Source organism: Ciconia boyciana, chromosome 3 (genome assembly GCF_034638445.1).
Source record: "Ciconia boyciana chromosome 3, ASM3463844v1, whole genome shotgun sequence".
Classification (NCBI taxonomy): domain Eukaryota; kingdom Metazoa; phylum Chordata; class Aves; order Ciconiiformes; family Ciconiidae; genus Ciconia; species Ciconia boyciana.
In genome coordinates this window covers 13503433-13524928 of record NC_132936.1, presented here as the reverse complement: position 1 = coordinate 13524928, position 21496 = coordinate 13503433, and the positions used below count along the sequence as shown (strand labels likewise).

At 36.4% G+C, this 21496-nt stretch overlaps 1 protein-coding gene across 15 annotated transcripts in view; it reads right to left on the bottom strand.

Annotated features, from left to right (window-relative positions):
* Positions 1–2050: 2050 nt before the first annotated feature.
* CYRIA (CYFIP related Rac1 interactor A) overlaps positions 2051–21496 on the bottom strand; it is a 58475-nt gene continuing 39029 nt past the window's right edge. For 6 of the 15 annotated variants that reach the window (XM_072858535.1, XM_072858533.1, XM_072858540.1 and 3 more), the window contains 9 exons: positions 13267–13388; positions 12234–12339; positions 11024–11160; positions 10861–10938; positions 10474–10590; positions 10299–10378; positions 8310–8436; positions 5607–5728; positions 2052–4237 (listed from right to left, as the gene is read on the bottom strand). In XM_072858535.1, the coding sequence (XP_072714636.1) occupies positions 4174–4237; positions 5607–5728; positions 8310–8436; positions 10299–10378; positions 10474–10590; positions 10861–10938; positions 11024–11160; positions 12234–12339; positions 13267–13388 (953 nt within the window). In that variant the 3' untranslated portion in view covers positions 2052–4173. Of the gene's footprint in view, positions 4238–5606; positions 5729–8309; positions 8437–10298; positions 10379–10473; positions 10591–10860; positions 10939–11023; positions 11161–12233; positions 12340–13266; positions 13389–15217; positions 15254–21496 lie in introns of all 15 variants that reach the window. The other 9 variants (XM_072858529.1, XM_072858530.1, XM_072858531.1 and 6 more) reach the window with 6 other exon arrangements.

The window sequence follows — 21496 nt, the reverse complement described above, 5'->3', positions numbered from 1 at the left end:
GATGAACACAGAGCTCCTGACTAAACTCAAACATAAAGAGGCAGCATGCAAGAAGTGGGAGCAGGGACAAGAGACCCAGGAAGAATATATAGACACTGTCTGAGCATGCATGGTTGGAGTTAGGAAAGCCAAAGCCCTTCTGAAGTTAAATCTGGTGAAGGATGTGAAGGCCAACAAAAAAGACTTCTACAGGTATATCAGCAGCAAGAGGAAAGCTATGGAAAATGCGTGCCTGCTGCTAAATGGGGTATGTGACCTCGTGACAAAGAACGCAGAAAAGGTCAAGGAACTCAGTGCCTTCTTTGCCTCCATCTTTAATGATAGGATTTGCCTTCAGGAATCCCAGGCCCCTGAGACCAGAGAGAAAGTCTGGAGCAAGGAAGACTTAACTCTTGGCAGAGAAGGATCAGGTTAGGGAACATTTAAACAAACTGGACATACATAAGTCTATGGGACCTGATGGGACGCACCACAAATGCTGAGAGAGCTGGCCGATGTCACCGAAAGCTTGTTCATCTTGACTTTAGCAAGGCTTTTGACACTGCCTCCCATAATATCCTCATAGACAAACTGATGAAATATGGATGAGATAAACAGTGAGGTATACTGAGAACTGGCTGAACTGCCAGGCTCAAAGGGGTTGTGATTAGCAGCACAAAATCCATCCAGAGGCCAGTCACTAGTGGCATACCCCAGTGGTTGATACTGGGACCAGTACTGTTTAACTTCTTCACTAATGACCTGGAGGGTGGGACAGAATGCACCCACAGGAATTTTGCAGATGATACAAAACTGGGAGGAGTATTTGATACACCAGATGGTTGTGCTGCCATTCAGAGGGACCTTGATGGACTCAGAATTGGACAGACAAGAATCTGTACTAGTTTTGACCAAAACCAGATGTGGCATGAAAAAATGATGCAGTATTTCCCAAATGTGCATCCACCTAACTGGCACTGTATTTTTGTAGGAATATATTGATTCCATTAAACTTCTCAAGAAGTAAATGGGGGAGGGGGAAGAGAGATCATTTAATAGGAATAATTTATGTCCTACTTTGTTTAATTCAGAGTAAATGTAAGAACGCAAATCATCTTATATACTACTTACGTCTTAATTCCAGTTTAAATTTAGCTGAAATACAACACAGAAAGCAACATAGAGAAGACTTTTTGTTGCTTTGTAAATTTTCGTAGACACTGAAAACATTACATAATTTATCTGAGTGATGTGGTCTATCACATACCAGTAAATATAACCCTAGTAACTATCCTTCATGACAGGCACTTAGTAGCAGCAAAAAGCTTAGCAGTCATAAATTATGTTTCAAAACCCTTTGTTTGCAGCAGCGAATTCTAGTCTTTCAAATTCATACCACCCTAAAATAGTATTTTCTTCCACCACAAAACAAGCAAACTTTTTAGGGCTGTTCTGACCCAAACTAGTCACACTCATTTATACACATTCTGAAATGCTGTCATTATGAGGCTTAAATATTTATCATACTACAAACATGTATTCTTACATAAAGATGAGCCAAAATAAAAATAAACACTGAGAAAATGGAGATCAGTAACTTTGATGATTATATCTTTGATGATTAAGAGTCTTTATAACTTTGATGATTAAGAGTCTATATAGCTCTTCTTGCTAAAGCAATTAATTTGCACTTATCTTAAGATTAAATGAATCATCCTCTGGTGACCTTATTGATTATAAATGCAACCTGAGATAGCCACCATAGCCTAGCATGACTAATGTGAAGATACAAACATCATAGAAGGGATTCATGCCCTCTACTCTGTAAAGCAGCATCAACAATTTCCCCTGGTGAAGATGACAGACAAGTGCCAAGAATCATCAGAAAAACCCAGGAATTGTTTAAGTGACCTGAGGTTATATTGTTATGGCATACAAGTGAAAAATTTTAAACGCTTTTAAAATAAACTGGATACACAAAGGTGAGCCTACTATATCTCAGATCTGAAACTTTAAATGAGATACTTCTCAACCTGTTTATGTTGTCTCTAAATACAAACAGTCCCGATGCTTACTGTACCAAACTTTTTATTATTTCAAACAAACTTCTGTACAAAAACATCATAGCAGGCAAAGAAATTCAGTGACTTCGGGAAACATCACATGACAACTTGCAGAATGCTTTAAGGTTTACATTTTTATTATACAAGTGACAAATAGCTTTCCTCAAAGATAAGACCTCATTGTTTGACAAATTATCACAGGTAAAGCATGTATTAACTTCAGTTACCAAAGCTCAACAGAATGACCTGTCATCCACCTAGATTCACCTAACTGGAAGTGACTATGAACAAAGCAGGATTTCCCCTAATATACATTTGTAAATGTCCCGCCATTAAAAATGGAGTTTGTAAACAGTGGATTTATTACTGTGAAAAAGCAGTGTGATCACTGCTTCCAGAAAAAGAAGAAAAACAAGCGTGATTTCTAATTCTGTTCCTGACAACATAGCAATCTGCTGCTACAACTGCGGATGTGTGACATGAATGCTGGAGTTCTGGTGTTGTCCAGTATCACGACATAGGTAACACTGGTGCATATGGGTTCTGATCAGGCTTGAGAAACCTCATAGTGGTCGTTCTGCTCAGAAATAAACGCTAAGGCAATTCCTACTCCAAAGAACTCATGATATTAATACTGTTTAAGGACTGAGTTCAACGACTGAATTTGTCACAGTGCAGCTGAGTTTCAGCAGACCAAATGCATCTTCAAAGTCTTAAAGTAAATGTTTTTAGAAGTGATATGCATGAAAATTCCAGTGAGAGCTCACAAACCCTGATTTATGTACATAGGAATAAGCAAATACAAATCTGAATCTGTGCACAAGCACTGGAGTTTTCACACATACATGCAAGCAAAGTACACAAAATCGAACACATTTTCAGAACTTGACCTCTGCAAGAATATGTACAGCAACTGCAGACCACCCAGAAGACACACTTAACAGAGCATGAGCACTTTGCTGCTTTTGGCAAAGTATTTCTACTCCATTTACTGGAAAATTACTAGAAAGTAAGAACAAACAACTCAGCAAGGAACTCAAATCCTTGAAGCATCAATCACATCTCAAAAACCAATGAAGAGCAGTCAGCTGATATACATTTCTGTGTTGACTCTGAATCGTCTAATGAATAATACTATCAAGGAACTTGATGGAGTGCCTAAGAACAGCTCAGCTCTTAAAACTTATTTATGTCATCCCATGTCTGATGAGACCAATTTGACACTAGGGAAGTTTGCTGCTACAGAAGCGTGTTCTGCTTTATACTGGTTTATATCAGTAAAAAAATTACTTGCCGGGTAGAGCTGTCCGAGAGATAATGTTCACCATGATATATTTACACTGACAAACCCTTTCTAGCTGAGTCAAGGCATTAGTATTTTCCCTTTCCTTTCTAAAACTAATAAAATTATACAGAATTTTTTAAATCTAGCAATGGTCTTAAAACACATTTTCTGTTTATTTATATTGAATCTGAAAAAGGATATTAATTTCCTCAATGGTTGAAAGGTACAGGTTATACTTAGTGAAAGAGGTAACGACCTCTCTGCAATACATTTTTGGATGTCCACCAGCACATAATCCTTAAAACTAGGTGGATCTCCACTTATTACAGGAAAGACAACATATTTTATGAGAGTGATGAACATTCAGGTATTCTCCTATTCATACGAGTTTGATGAGATCCTAAAACTAACTGACTAAAAAACTGTGCACGTGTTCTTAAAACATATCCAATGAATTTTACTCTCTCTTATATTAACTTTCTCCTCCCTTAAAGTTCCTTTTCTGTGGTATCTTTGACATTTTGGTTTATTTGATTCCCATTTTGTCTTCACTACTACTTACTTCTCTGATAGAGAAGGTGTTTAAGGATTAAAATGCACAGATAAACTGTCGTAGATGAAGTATCTAAGTAAAAAAGTATTTTAAAAGTCAAAAGGTAAGGACTAGCATAAAAACTTAGGCTGCACTATATAAAGTCAGTCAGGTTATGAACAGATTGATATATTTTAGCAATGTGAAGAAAATGGTTATGTAAATACACACAAGTATTAACATCAAACTGTATTAAATTATGTAAACATACACATCTTCTGTGATCAATACAAACATCTACTTGTCTCAGGATACTACTGCAGCATAGCTCGAATTTGTTTTGAAGTAGATTCATCATTCAGGTGTTTTGTAGTGAACCTAGAAATTACAAGTTAAAACAGTATTTTATAAAAAGAACAGGGATTAGAAAACTCTGAAAACTTCAGTGCCTGTTTTTGAAATCAGTGCAATTAAATTACACAAAGGAGGAACTTACATGTTCCTCTAGTCACTGATCACTGGAATTTAAGTGCTAATAGTCTGGTGCTCTTTATCTTCTAAATACCCCTTGTGATAAATTATTCCCTGTTAATAGGTGGAGAATTGTGGCTAAATCCTGGCTAAATACTGATTGCCATCTGTCTATGACATTGTCATAATTTTGGGTCGAAATTATCTTTTTTTTCCAGTTAAAAGCCTCAAAATAAGTAAAAAACATGGCAAGACATAAGAAATAGGGTAAATACTAAAGGGATTTAGGAATCTAGATTGAATTTTGGCATAATCTATAAGCCTAATTTTAAGGAGCTTTCTTAAATGTCCTGTACCTTTACATCTTACAATGTACCATCACATAGAGGGTTTTCTATTTTTTTGGATTTTGTAACCAGCAGTTTGTTTGGTGCCGAGTTACACTTTTGGGAATATCTTAGGAAGACTGAAATGGTTTAGTGTATTTTTTTCCATTTAAGCCCAAACATTCTCCACTGCTTATGTTTGCAGGGAGATCAATCATCACATAAACTCAAAACACACCTGATACCTGTAGGATTTAATTCCACATCAATTTTAATTCAACAGACATCATAAGCAAATACAGAGGTGGTTATGGCTGCAGTTCTCACTCTATCCAAGCATTCAACAGTTACAGAATTCAATACAGCTCTGAAAAACTTGGTACTAAGACTCACTTCTCAGCTTCAGAGAAGTGTCAGAGCATTGTGTCTTGCTTCCAAAGACAGCACCTTAAACACTTAGCTACAGGGCTGGGATTTAGGTTGCTGTTTTCTTGAAGCTGTATCATTTAGCAAAATTAAAAAAAAAAAAGGTCATTAAATCACAGGGAAAGAGAGAAGGGAAGTATCAAGGGTTTGAGAAATAGAAATTCTACTCTTTGCTTCTAAAATGTTCTAGTTTATGGGGTATCTTATATAACAAATTTTAGTTTACCTTTGATGTATTGTTTACCTTTTAGATGGCTAAGTTTTAGGTGATAAAATGAACCTTAAATATCTCTGAAGAAGGACATTATGACTTCCAATATTAATAGTCATTGCTTATCAAAGTGAAATGGAATTGAAATAAATTAGTATTACTTAAGAAAACCCCAGGTGATGAAGGCAAACCTGAAAGGACAATTTTCTTCATAAATCAAGCTTCTGAGGTGAAAGGTCTTAAATATAAAGCGATTGGGAGAAAAATAAAAGGAATTTGTTAAGGCTGAATCAAACAATTATTCCACACATACCTGAGAGCATTCAGAAGTCCTTCCACAGTGTCAGGTGGTTGTTCCTTTAAAACTTTTATGCATCCCTTCATCTGGGAACAGAAGCATGCCACTATTGAACAATAATATATGAATTGCACTAGCTGAAAACAAGGAAAAATTTCACCAAAGACAGGCAGGTTTTTTTTCCTACTGAGTGTTAACACTGCTTTATATGACACAATAAAAGCATTACAATTTAATAAAAATTATCTTAAGTTAAAAACCTAACTTTTGAGAAAACAACATCTACTTTAATAAGCATTTGTAGATAGTAAATTATATATCCAGTGTATATATTTTACCTTGCACATGATTCTCCATGTGCTTAAAAAAAAATACCAAGAACAGCTGATATAAGCTAAAACCGAGAAATTTTGGAAAAGAGTTCCATGTCATTGCTGTTAGCAACTATCAGAAGAGATGTTTCAATTTGACTTTTATTTTTACGCTTGCACACAAGGAAGTAATTTTCAGTATTCAGTTTTTAGTTGTAAACCTAACTGGTGATAACTTATGATTTGTTTTATACCTAGTGGTTACAAATTTAATCTGAGATAAGAACTCCATGATGTTGATTTTAAACACCACACTGAACAAACATCTTCGTGGAGACTGTAAAAACAGGCTGAAACTCTGTCCAAATTTACAAAAGGGGAAATGAAGCAGAGAAAAGAGAGGTAGAGCTCATTTGACCCGCTATACAGACTCCCTATCCAGTCAATGGAGAGAAATAGGAAATTCCTCTAACCTATTCAGAATATACTTTCATATGTAGCGAATCATGCTCCGGAAGTACCAATTTCTTCTCATTGCTAGGAAGACATCTAAAAGCTATAAAAAAATTAGTCTAGATGAATTCCATCTTATTTAAAATGACAGATAAAGACATGGCAGAGTCAAGATTTGAACTTTCTAATTTTCCAAGCCCATTACAGTGCTAAATCTATATGCCAGTATTTTCTTTGCAGCTAAGAGCAACTCTGCCTTATTATGGAAGTGGATGATGAAATACTTAACTGAAGTTAGACCATGTATTTGCCAATAAAAATTATTTGGAAAATGTAACTCAGCCTCCTGCACAATGACCAGCCTAACAATCACTGATCACTGCTCAGTTGGCTCATGTCTAACTGGAAGATAAAACTGGCTTTGCAAATAGCAGATTAGATGAAATTCTCAGGGTAGCAGCACATGTTTTGAAGTGACACAGTTACTCTTCCTGAACTAGAGAAACTCAAGACTATATTCACATCACTCAGTACAGGTTTACATGCCCCATCAGACCAGATCAGACAAACTCAAAGGGGATAAAAATTCAAATAATTCTTTTCCTGTTTTGTTAGAATCCCTAAAACAGTCAAAAAAGAGAAACTGTTAGGACGTCTAAGCTAGGAGCCTGTAATTAACAGCTTGAAATACAGTCTCCAATCTTGAAAGAGTAAGGAAAGGGTAATTTGTTCCACTGTCCCTGAAATTCTCTTGACATGGCTCCCAAGAAGTGACTAGTTTGGAGAAAAGAGTTGTTTTTCACAGTATAACAAACTCATCATCTGAAATATTATAAGATTTTTTTTATTAGAGAAGAATCACTAAACTAATTAGGCAAATTAAGATTTGGGACCATGTACTCATTTTAAAAACTGAGTCATACATCTCCTGCCTCCCATTTACATCTAGCTAACTATCCTGTAAGATTACAGGGCTTTAGGATAAATGAGAGAAACAAAGTACACATATTGTATATGTGGTCCTATCACAATTTTACTTGTGTTGCCTCTGTAGGCAAGAGACTGAATTAGAAGTCAGGAAGTCTGCATTCAATTCCCGGGCTCTATCTGCTGCATGACCTTGAGCAAATCAATTCACCTCTTTGTGACATATCTCTCCCTCTGTAAAACAGAGTCAAAGAGGAGATGTGGTAAAATACTGGTATCTGCAGATGAAAAATGCTAACAAAGACTCACTGTCATGGAGCGTGATAATATATATATTTTATTTTCTTTTGAAGTAGGCTCTCTTGTAAAGGGAAAGACGTAGCAACTTTTTCAAGAATTACAGCTTATTTCTGCTGAAGGACATGGTGCATGAGATTTAGGTTTGTAATAACATGTAGCAAAAATAAGAGTACTTTTTTGTGTGTGCTTGCAATATCTCAGATGAAAAAATAAGGTCGATTTCCCTGTGACTGGTCATGCCAAAGCTAAAACTGAAGGCTCATTATCAACATTACAACAATAACATTTCAGTTCTGCCACTTCAGATCTCAGACAAAGCAGAGACAATGTCGAATATCTGCTTATTTATAACACAACTACTGCCAAAGATGAGCATTTCAGCATAAATAAATTACATGATTAATAAAAAAGTATGACCATAGAACTTATTCCAGGGTAGGTGTAATACCAAATTATTTTAATGTAACCATATAGCTGGCAGGAAAGCAGAGCTGACAAAGACAAATGAGTATTTGTGTCTGGAAGAAAATACAAAGAAAAAAAGACTGATCCTTATTTTAATTTCAAACAAGCTGATATATTAAAGTACGCAGGTGAAGATAGATTCTAAATTTTGCCATTCAAAAGTAATTAAAATGATTTCTACAAAGTCATAAGCTTGGGCTGAAAAAAAGCTGCAGACTAGTATTCTCAAACCTACAGAGTATTAAAGAAAAGTCACTCTTACATCAATCTTTGATGTCTTTGAGAAAGCTCCCACAGGATGAACGTGATCGTACAGAATAATAACTCCCACCATTACTCGCATGCAGAACATGAGGGTCTCTTCACTGGTGAATCTACTCCTGTACTCTCTGGAAAAAAGAACAAAAAACCCAAACAGTCTTGACTTTTTACTGGACAATTTTGCAAACTAGACTATGAGCGCATGAAATCTGAACGTTGTATTTTAAGGTTGAAGATGAATCTTAGTAAGATTTTAAAGATCTTTGAATTGCATAAGTCCATATCATTTTAGAAAGGTTAGAAAGCAAATAAAGATAAATAAACCCCTTCTAACATCCCTTCACAGTTCAGATCCTCACTTCAGCAAAATGTCTAAGATGATGGCTTCACAGAAGACTTCCACAGTTCATGAAAAATGATGGAGACTGATCGTAGATGTTTAATCTTAGAAACACAACATATCAGGTACTCAGGAAAGCTATTCTTTTTTCTTAAATTCCTACTTTGAAACAGTTAACATTTAAGTGGGATCTAATTTCAGCAGCTAGTAATTTTAGGGCTTCACCTAGGCAGATCATATACACTGCTCTCTCTAACTCCATAGGCAACTTCAACAACCCAGGTTCACAGAGCATCTAAAATGTGGAAGCCCACTATAGAGGACTGGACTGAACTCATTCCAAAGAGCTTTTCTTTGACTTTTCAATTCCAAAATAAGTATATGGATGGCACAGTTAAGACAGTCCCTATCAGCTCTAATCCCTGAAACCATCACCAGGAAATTAAAAATGAACTACAGTAGAGAAAAATAGACATCCTGAAAAACATAAATTATCACAATTTTTCTAACAAATATTATTTTGAGTAGATAATACATAGATTTGTCTACTGTCATTCATTGGTTTTCAACATAAAACTTGATTTTTTCCACGTAAACATATCATTAAAATACTAAAATCTGTACTACACTACCTCTCAGTTTACAATAACTTCAACTTTTATTCTTCTGTTTAAATAGCACAGCATCATAACATGAACAGATTTAAAGGCTACAGAGATTTTGATGTGAAAATGCTTGATTATCCCACAATTAGAACTAAATATCAGATAGCTTCTGGTAGATGACTCACAACTTTCTGTTTCTCTACTTTTGCCAAAAAATGAGCTGACACATAAGGTTACTTTTCAATGACTACTTCTATGATGTCCTGGGATTATGAGATGAGTCCTACCACCTACCTACCCTTCTCCAGAATTTTCATAAACAAACACAATAACCTCAGGAATTCTACCCTTCCCATGGCACCATGAACAAACAATTCAAAGACAGGAAGACTACCTTGACTCTATCTTGCATATGTTTTCCACTCAAAGAGACATCTAACCTAAAAAATACTTGATTAAATGCATAGCTAAACAATAGTAACCTCACTGGCTATACCTATGCTAGCAGCTAAGAAAACAACTGTATAGTTTCCATACAGCTGAAGTTTCTCATATCCAGAGTAAGATGGCTACATCCAAAAAAGATCTACTCAAATGATCCTCAAAATAGTCCCTGTGTATCATTTGTGAAGTTGCTACTTGGAAAAGCCAAAATCTTGCCCCTAAGTATGCTAATAACTGAGCAGCATGGACAATCAAGAGACAGTAGTTGGCCTATGGCCCTGGTTAGACAAGACACAGACACTGAAGCCTATGAGTGCACAAGATTACACTTGTATTTTAACCTTTTGTTGAAATACAGGCTGACTGTGTAACCTCTCCCTAACAAAACTCAATGCTGATTCATGAAGAATATCATAAGGGGGTTAAAATAGGAGGCAAGGCTTTCTGATACCAGGTCATGCTTTGTACACAAATGTGATAACAACTTAAGCCAAACACAGAGCAATTAATTTGGAAGAAAATGTGTTTATCCCAGGTGGCTAGTTAAAATACAATACAAATTCTCTCATACAAGAAAAACAAGATTTAAGGTAAAACTTACGGTGTTTCCAACATGACTTTACATACACTAGCCATAGTACTTAGACAGTCCGTTGTATTTTCAATTGGTAACGTTTTGTTCTAGAAGGGTTAAAAACAGCCATTGTTCAGTAAACCATCTTGTAAAATTAAAATCAAGAATGTCTGTATTAGACCTTTTCTCCCCCATTACCTACTTCTGATACGAAATGTGTAGTTGCATTACTGAGTGTTTTCAGCATTGGTGTGGCTTCTGCATAAAACAGGGACATCCTATTGGCCATTTCATTGTTTACTTCATTCTCAATGTCTAGCTGATGAAAACATGAGAAAAAATAGTCAGTAAAACTCTAAAATCTTGCCAGCAGCAAGAAAAAGATACAGTACATGCTTATGTCAGCAAGGAGATTGTTGCATTAATAGTTCCACTCTAATCACTTCATTTGGACTGCTGATTAACTCTCAGTGGAAAGGAGAGAACATGACAGCTAGTGAATCAAAAGAGAAAACATTACCACAAATGGTATAAATGCACACTGATAAATACCTCAGTGTGAACAACAGCTCAGATTTTATTTACTTACATGCATGTTGTTTATTCTGTTGCGACTTATTGTCCGCCTATAATAACTGAAGTCATTCTGAATTGCTGGGTTTCTCATCTTAGAGGAAGACAAACAGCAAATAATCAGTTTTGGTTCAAAATACATAGAAAAAAATCAGCACATATTAAAAGATTTTATTAACCTTAAGTTCATCAAAACGAAGAGTAAAATGTAAGATTTCTGCAAACTCTTTTGCTAGAGCCTGTTCCCGTTCCAGGTGCTGAGTTGGAGTATAAGGTGGGCACGTCAAGGACTCCAATAAGCTCTGCAGGGCTTTCTCTGAATAAAAATCAGAAGCACAAATTCTATTCAGTCCACATTATGACAAACGTTTAAGTTAAGAATCTAAATATACTTTGCTTGAAGGGAAGGAACCCTCTGAACATGCAGAGCCCTAACAGAAATGCTTTTTCTTACTCTTCTAAGGTGAGAAACATTAGTCAAAGGCACCTGCCTCTTCAGGCTCTCTGCCATTTTCTCTCCATTTTGTATCACTGAGCTCTTTTCTCTTTTTATCACCCTTTATCTGGTTTCCCTACCAAAAATTCTAGAGAAAGCATTTTTCTTACATTCAGATATTCAGCTCTTTCTCTTTCATCTTCCCCAATTAGCCATCAGCTCAGTATTGAGATTATTCTGGCATCTCTGTTACTAAAAGTGTACTCTTAGGCACTGATAGCAATGTAATTCAGCTCCCGCGGCTATAATTACCAGCATAACTCAAAAAGTAGACGACTTAGTAAGCAGGATAGCATAGAAGAATTCCCTTGCATTGGGAGCTCTCTCACTTAATACATAAATTTTTGCACACTGGTTCTCTTCTGCAGTCCTAATTCAAGGAGTAATTACATCATTTTGGGGGTTTGTAGGGATGATAAAGCCAGTGTAAAACATGCCCGACTTTGGATTTTCACCTTGTGAGAGAGTTTATTGATACCCTTCTTCCCCTGTTATCCCTGTTTTTAAAAAGTCTCAAAATATTAGTTTACATTCCTTTTAAAACTCTGAAGGATCCAAATTACAAAAAATAAATTGCATTAGTACAATATGGACCAGTGAAGTACAGAAGAGTGGCAGGCATCAGAGAAAAACTTTATAGTTTTATCACATTCTTTACTTCTACTCTATTTAGATAACACAGTTTTATTTTAAGTGACAAACTAACAAGCTATGATAATTTTGAAATTAAATGAAGATTAGAAATATGCCTCTATAAATGTAATTGCAGTTCAATGTCTGTTGATATCAAACAGAAAGAATAATAACCCTGTAAAAGTTTGTGGAAAAAGAAACTTCCCATTTCTTTATATATAAAGTAGCCTAATGAACAGACATACTAAAACAGGGCTCACCTAATCTGAGTGAAAACTCATAAAAGCGCTTCAGCCTTACAACCAGAGGGCATACTGAATTCCATGCTTTTTCTTGCAACTGGATATCATTGGGGTTTTGTATTGCCTGAAATGAAAATACTACTGTAAAGAACTGTGATCCATGAATAACAAGCAAAAGATAGTTTGGAAGTTTTCTAGTTCACTATTTTAGAAAGTATTGTAAAACATAGAACAATTACGAGAAATTTAATTGGACAGGAATAGGAAATTAGTCACTCCAAAAAATACCATTTTTTTCCACCTTCCCTCTCTCTCTGTAACATAGTTATTTAAAATTATTAATTCAAATGCACCACTGACATACAGGAATATGTTTTATCCAATATTTGGGGGAAAAAATATGTCAGAAACATCAGGGAAGACCTTTTGTATGATTACTGGTTACAGAAATAGCTTTTTTTTTTTTTTTTAAAGATTCCAATGCTTTTGAAATCTTCAACATATTCAGGTTCTTAAGTAACCAACAGCTCACATTAACAGTAACTGCAAAGCTGATGCAGGGAGAGGTTTGGTCAGTTGAGCCAAATTCTAAGTTATAGTTCAGAACTGTACTTCGGGACCAGTTTATAGAATAAGATGCCTGCAAAGTCGCTGTAAGGTTATAATTAATTGTGTTTCATTATTACAAAGAAGAACAACTATTTTCAGCTTTTTTATAGTGTATTTCTGACATCTGAGTATTATTCTATGTCCTCAACTCTGATTTCTATATATAAAATTAGGTATATGAAATGGTGTTTCTCTAAGTGAAAAAAAAATTACTAATCACTAATAGTAAACCTAAAAGAAGTTCCAACAGCCATCATTTAATGATTCGACATTAGGGCTTTATATTCAACGTTAGACCTAAGCTGTAACATATTTCATAAATACAATTTTAATGAAGATTTCATATCATTGCATAGAATGTGCTTGGATACAGAACAGAAGCAAGGACTACATTGAGTTTTGCTTGATTTTGCTTCCAAAGAACTGTCATTGACAAACATACATCTCTAATTTCTTGACCAGCTCCTTTGTAAGCCTGAAGGTCTGCAAGCATACTTTCCGAGTCCTGTAAAACTGCACTGATCTGATTCCATACCTCCCTTTCTCCATCTGTGGGCTGTGCATCTAAGAAACAGAAAAGCAAAATGCACAAGTCAAAATGTAGCCGCAATACAAATGGCAAGATTACTCAGTTCTACTTAACAACATTATATCCAGCTTCACTACGTGTAACTCCATTCTGATGTGTTTTTTTAAAATACACAATTATACTGCACTACCATTCTGCTAACATCCAAGTTTTTGCTTTCTATAGCAAGGAAGGAAAAACAGTACAGTATTTGTACCCTCTGGCTCATAATGCCTCTTCTCAGAACGCAGCATTTTAAAGTGAGGCAGTATCATAAAGCAATGTTATTAGAACATAGGATAATGCATCAGTCCTTTAGTAAAAATGTCCCTCTTTTTCATGAGCTCCACGGCTCAATTACAAAGGATTGTTCACTTTTCTTGCAGCTTGGGGATAAAATCAGGCTTTTCAGTGGATGGAGCAGTGGGATATTACACCACTTTGACTTTGCTCTAGGTTTCCTTAACCAGGGTAATTTATTTCTCCTTTTGTAAAGCACAGATACAGTACTATTAAAACCAAACATTTTTCTTATGCATGTCAGAGGTCATTCCTGCTACTAAAATAAATCCAGTTCTGTCAATGATCAGTTTGTTTTCAGGGTGGGAGTGACCTGTAGACCTTTATTGTTCAGGGAAATGGCATTTGGAAGTAGATCAATTTTTCCATTCAAATCCCATCCAATAGCATTTTCACAGCAGTGTGATACCAGGGAGTGATGTTATCCCTAGAACATCGACATGTTAGACAAGGTAGAGATGATCTGCCTTCTTTTGCTTTAAAACATTAAGTCGACTGGCACTGACTAAAGACTGGATGACCTATATATAGAATTGTAGTCAGTATTTGTAGAAACAATCACATTGTCCCAGCAGATTTCTACAGAGACACAACTTTTTTTTTCTCTTAAATTTGTAATAGCTTGTAAAGATAGAATTTTAATTTTTATGGAAGAAAAAAAGTACTTTGAAGGTGAATCTTAGGACTTAAGGACTACTTGCCTGAATTAAAAGCAGTAAGATACCTTCAGTTCAAAACTCACCAATTAGGAAGAGCTACTGTACACATCTCTACATTAACAGACAAGAAATATTAAAAATACTTTTTCTATTTAGTCTTCTCACTCTCCTTAAGAAATGAGACACAGCTCACCCATATATCAGTATGGGATTCATTTACCCACCCCCCATTAGAAACAAATGAACTGGTTCACCTTGGAGAGTATAGAAAGAGCAGGCATTCTCAAAGCCTTTCTCCACGACGTTTCAGGTTAGGATAGTTTGCTAAATGTGTCAAGTTATCTATGGATCTTGCACCAACCAGACATGAATGGCTGAGACTTATCTGTCCATACCTCTGAAGCAACTAATACTTAAAATCTTTTCTATATTCATATGTCACTGTGAGTCCCATGAGACTGGGCACATGAAACAATACTGATTCGACTTTCCTTTTATTCTGGAAGTTTTCCCTAATCTTGTTTAAAAGAGAGAATAAGTGAAAGTAAAAATAAGCTGGGCTTACTCATCTGGGTTTTATATCCGAAATATTTCACGTAACTAAAAATTCCACTATCCTCCAAAAAGCAAGGGAAAGTAGCACCAAAGGGAAAAACTATCCCAAACAGGAAAATCCCAGCTGGGACACGACTGTTGAACTGACCTATTAGTCACATTAAGTTTACAGTGTTACTGACTGGTTCTTTCCCCAAGCTGCAAGAAATCTCAGGTATACACCATTAAGGGTCTGTCACCTTGTGATAAAGAAACAAAACAGTAAACAATTCTGAGTTTAACAAAGAAAGTGGTAATCTTGCTAAACATACCATAGAACAACAGAGTAGGGGGAAGGTAGGAGTCACCTATAAATCAATATCTATATTTTAATAGTTAAATAAAAGTTAATTAAAATAACATTTTCAGTAAATATTAAGACACAAAAGAGAATAAGTAATTTATTAGTACAGTGTCAAATTTGCACGTTCAGGCCACCTGAAGCATGGGCTGGTTAACGAGGTACTCCTAGGTTATTTTTTACAATGTATTTGCTTAAAAAAATATTAGCGCCTAATAGAAATGTAAACACTATAGACTGCTCAGCACTTTGGGACTTAAAAATGGCCTTTAGTAATACCCTTTATTGTTAGTCTTTTTCAGATTTTCCCAATTCATCTTTTGGAAGTTGGGGGAAGGTTGAATACTTGAAACCCACTGAGCTTTCTGTGGTATCCCAGCACCTGGGGAAGCAGGAGTAGGAGGACGGTAGGGGGTGGAAGAGGGAAAGAAAGGGAAGGGAGAGGAAGAAGGCTGCAAAGGCTACAGAGCAACAGGCTTAGCTTGCATTTGCAGAAGCGGTTTATAGTGATGCTGAAAGTGTGTAGCTTAAAAATAAAGGTAGGGAGGATGATTCAGGCTTTTTTAAAAAAACATGCATCTTACTTATGAAATATATGTTATGCAAACAGATGTTCTGATAAGACCATGGCCATGTTTCAAAAGAGATTTTACGTGAAGATCTTGCCAAAAATGGTCAACTAAAATATCTGAAATCGATCACTTTGAAAAAAAGATTTAATCTTGCTGTCAACATCAATAATAATAATGATAGCAACAACCACAACTAAAAGGAATACAGACTTCTTCATGACAGATTTTGGCTTTTTAAATTGCTTTTCTATTCCAACAATACCAAAGCTCGTTTCTCTGTTCTGAGTAAAAAAACCACCATTCCTGAATCACAGTGTGGAACCACTGCTTGGCAGTGCTCACCTCTTATCCCCGTACTGCCAGAGAACCAGCACGTGCTTAAGCAATTTGAGCCCATTTATAAATAAAATCATAGCCACTGACTAATCCACATTGTATGCAAGCCCTCTCAATAGTAAGTTACCATAATCACCAGACTTACTGCATTTGAAGTCTGAGTTTTTGGAGTACTCATGATTAGCATTCAGAATACGCTGTCTTTAATAAGACAAAACTGGAAACCCTTCTACCTCCCTTTGCCTGAGTGTTTCCAATGTGAACCCTAAACCTGACAACTAAATGAATCTTCTATCAAATTATTTCAAGAGTCAGACCAGGTTTGACTCTTCCATATACAGATTCTACCAGCAAATTTTAATTTAGAAGGCAAAAGTTTTAGCTCTGGAGAGAAATGCAATTCCATTAGTTCCATCAGAAAAAACCAGGATATGATAATTCATCTATTCCATGAGCAAATGCTCTCTTTCATCTTTATACGTGGTCTATTCCATGTTTTGGATGGGGCTTCAGATTTAATTAAAAAAAAAGGGGAAAGCTGGACCAACTACGATACATTTGTAGATGCATTAAATATTTCAGATGCATGGTGGGGTGGGAAGGTGGAATCATAATTTTTTTTCTTAGAAAAATACCTGTTGTTTGTTTCAGAAAAAACCCTAACAGCACAATGTATCTACCTAATTCTTCACCAAGTGTGCATTAGAAACTGCTATGTAGGTAAGACATTAGTAGTCACAGGATGAGATTAAATATAAAAAGAATGGATATGAAGCCTTTACCAATACAAAATCAAGTATAACAACATCTCAGTAGTTAATTTTTATGAAGTATAACAATCTCAATAATTAATTTTAATGAAGAGATAACAAGACACTACTAAAAGAAGTGCTTCCAACCCATACACCCTTTCTGTATCTGAAATACAGGCCAAAAGCACACAAATTTATTCCAGCCTCAGTCAAACTGATGGCAAGTTAAGAGGATTCCCACTGAAGCTGGTTAGTGCTTGCAATTCATTGAATGTGGAATCATATTTGTCAAAGACATCATAATCACCTGGCCTCAACAGCCTGGCAAAAGAATAGTGAGTAAAACAAGACGTCTTATAGGCTCTGCTTTCAGCTTTTCTTGTCCTGTCCACTGCTGAATGTGGCCAATAATGCCACCAGCCACTGACAGCAAGTTAGACAGCAGTATAGATATATATTTTACAGTACCACACTAAAGTCCTATTTCAGATTTGTCACCATGACAATGATTTTTCCCATTCCAATCTGGGACACAATTAGACGAAAAGTTAGTTTATGCCCTTGGAAAAGATAAAAGGCACTACAACTACAGTGAATAAAGCATGTCAGAGGGTATCAGAACCTAATATACTCCATACATTAAAAAGAGTGGCATTATGTAGCTATCCATGATATAAGCCAAAATTCCAGTCTACACTAGATTTTTGAATTTTGTCCTTTCTAAACTAGCCAGAACAAAGTGAAGCTCCCTAAATGGTTAATACTTGCTACAGGCACGGTGCTGTGCCAGGGATATCAGTGCCAGGCTTCAGCTCCATGGCAGACGTGGAGTGCACAGGGTCTCCGATCGAGCCGTAGCTTCTTGCTTAGGGCACGCTCTGCAACACGGGAGACAAGAGTTTAGTCTCCCACAGGCTGGATACAGATTACATCTCCAGCCTTGCATCCTGTGGAGCGAGGGTATTAATTAATATCCTATTACACAAAAAAGTGGGCAGTTGCTCTGCTGCCAGATATGTTCTAATAATAGACACTTTTAATCATAAATCAACATTGATAACTGAAAATTTCATGAATCTTTCTTGGTATGGGGGAGGGGAGAACCTAGAAAATAAGTGTCCTTGATTCTTGGGGGTATGGGATTAAATTAGGATCAGGTAACGAGCCCTCCTAGCTAACATTTAGGAAAAAGGGAACCTGCTCAGGTTAAGGTTAGAGAGTTTCGCCTTACAAAAGGTATTTATATCTGAGGAGGGGATGGGACTGAAGGTGCCACTTAAGGACACCTCCTCCCAATAATCTATAAGCTTTACTCTTTTATGTTCAAAACAAATTGTTGTTACCTCAACCTTCAAATTATTTCCAAGAATTCATGTGGAATTATTTGTTTACTTTGCTTGAAAAAGGCCCTTTATGAGCAGCAGTAATTTGACAATAGATTTTCTGCCAAAAAGAACCCTCATAAGCTGCTATGGAAAGAGCCTCAAATACCCAGAATTCATTTACCTGTGACTAATTTAAACAAGGTCAACATCTAAAGAAGAAAACAGTTCTTGAACTGACAAAATCCATTTCAAGAGAATTCGCCCTATGGGACCATGAAATCCTGAAATCCACAGACTCTCAAGACTTGCCATGCACTCCCTCTTCCGAACATTTTCAAGTTGAGAGCTAAGAAGGAACTAAGGTAAAGTAAGTTGTATATAATCAAATCCAATACGTAGCAGTTTGATTAAGAATACCCACACTGAGATACAAGTGTAAAACAGCAATACGGTTTACCTCCTGGGAATGAAGAGATTATTTTTCTTTACGTAAACCTTTCAGTGGGCCTTAAAAAAAAGAGTAATTTGGCTGAATACACATAGTTTGCATTTCACCTCAAAGAAAAGGCTTTTTCACCTCCACTGGAGAACACTATTCTCCCTATCACTCGCTGAAGTTACCACAGTTCCCATTTGTCTGGGTTTGCTTTCAAGGCTGGACTGAACGGATCTTCAAATTGCTTCTCCTTGCACAGACCCAGAGTAACTGCCTAACTCTACAGTGATTACCGGAGAGCATACGGAACTGCTTTTGCTATACAACATTAACTGAAATTAATGCTGGATTCAAGCTTTTTCAAGTATGACCATGGAGTTATGAAACTTGGTTCCCAGTTTGAAATGAAGAATAATGCCAGTAAAAGGTGTCATAAGAATTGCAACTGATGATATAGGCAGCTGCAGGAAAGGGGGGGAAAAAAAGAGATTATTTGAAACAATTTTTTCTGTAGCCTAAACTTTTCTAAGGAAAAATTAAAATAGGTATTAAAAAAACCCCACAACTGGAAGGTGAAATTTTGGAACTTATTTCTTTTTCTTTCATGATTCTTTCCCATTTTCAAATATAGCACAAGGCAGAATTTGAAAAAAAAAAAAAAAAACCCACAACTTTGAATTAGGTGAGAAAACTTAATTTTTCTAAGTGTTCCTGTTTCTACCTGCCCATTTTTCAAGACCTCAAGAATTGCATAGAAGAGATGTATTGGAGGGACTAAGGCTAAATATGAAAAAATCCGGTGGGTGAAAAATATGTAAGAGAAATGTGAGCATGCAACTGATGAAAAACAACTTGAAATTAAGTATATTTTAAAACAAACAAAGAAAAGCCCATAATGGAATTTTTCAGAAGATGCAATACAAGATTGTCCTCCTCAAATTTTTCATCAAAACAGAATTCTGCCCTGGAGAAAGGTAATTCACAAGAAAATAAATTCATTTTTGTTGCACAGAACAACTCATCTTTACAACACATTGTCTATAAAATGTGTATTAATTAAGGATAATAAGGGAAAACGATAAAATAAAACCTACTACGCTGAACTTACTGTGTAGCTTCATGACTGACCTAAGGTATGTAAATCTGTACAACTGCTTGCCATCCTCTCCTGCATTTCTGTTCCCATTCATGTGCCACTACTGGGGCTCTTCCAACCATGCCATCATGCACATCACCCTGACCCGACTGGAAGAGTACTTAGTAGGTGGGGGAGAGAGGTAAGGTGGTAGATTGGTGGGGTTTTTTTGAACAGCTAGTTCTTAGCAAGTTCTTTTTCCCATGTAGCTATCACTCACGATGGGTGGAATCACATGTTTGTACATTTCAATTCTAGCAGAAGGATATGAGACGATGTGGCAAAGCATCACCCATGGGATGATCCCTTTGGAGCAGCACAGATTAAATCAACTGTCAAATAAAGTTAACACCTTAATGTTCTTTTCCCACTTTCTTTATATAAATACTTGTATTACACTTTTGACCAACATCAGCCCATAAAGCCTCTGATTTTTGAGGCACGGAGACAGATTGTATCTGTTCTACTCCTGTGTATGAGGAAAAAGGCTGTTTCTGTTTTTTTAAGCAGTATTTGTGTGGCACACTGTACACACAGCAGGAAGAAACATTTCACATACCCTCCTTTCAGGTACAATACAATACCAAATGAAAAGCAGCAAAAAAATACCAGGGCAGGAGTATCCAAAAACTCTGTAAACATTTCAGAAGTAGTGCTGACAGATTTACTTTGAGATTTCAGCTTATAGCTAATGTAAAAGTGCACAAAAACTAGAAAGCAATATGCTGAAGCAAATAATGAAATACAGTATACACATCAACTCCACATACCCCTCATCCTCTGAATGGCCAACTGTAGTGACCATTTTCATCCATCAACTTGAACTGAAAACTCAGGCCACAGAAAGTCACGTCCAGCGAGCACGCAAGCAGGCTCTTGTCTATATCCACTAACTAAGAGTGTCCTTTTACACCGTACGATGGCTAATTAAAGGAGACCAAAGCACACACCTACAGGCGCATTCAGTCACATCCTTTCGACACAATACAGATTTCCTGACATAAAAACCTCCAGGACTTTATTTCACGAGTAAAACATTTTAACCTTTCGCTCAGGAGCATCAAACTCACTGAAATTTGGAGATGATAGTTTTGTTCCTCTCTAGGTAGAGTGCCTGACTAGCATGCCCATGTGCTTGCACTAACCACTGGTCATCTCCCATGGGAGAGGGTGCTTCACCTCGTTCAGTTCTTGGCAATGCACTTTTGAAAAAAACTCAACCTTCGCTGCCAAGGCAAAAAACAGGTATTTCCACCTCTCACCACCACCTCTGCTCCACCAAGGCTTCCCACTGCCAGCCCACCTGTTTCCTGCCAAGTTTTCAGCCTGGGTCAGGAGTATTTTCTTACAATCCAGAACATGATGGGGCTGATTAAACCTGGAAGCTCAGAGCAGATGAAAACCTTCGTAATAGCTTGGCAAAGCCACAGTGCACTACTGAAGCCTTCAAAAGTTTGATAGAAAAAAAATTACATGGTGGTTTGGATAAAGGTTTGACATCCTAGGTTTACAATAAAAGTCTCAAATGATATAGACAGAAGAGAAAAAGGGATACACGGCTCGCAGTACCTTCTCCTAAGCCCAAACTAATCAATTAACTTTTTTTCATCATTTAAAACTGATTCTTCATAATGAGGTAAATAAGATCTAGATGAGAAGATTAAGATATGTGGAAAGTTATAGTCATACAGTCT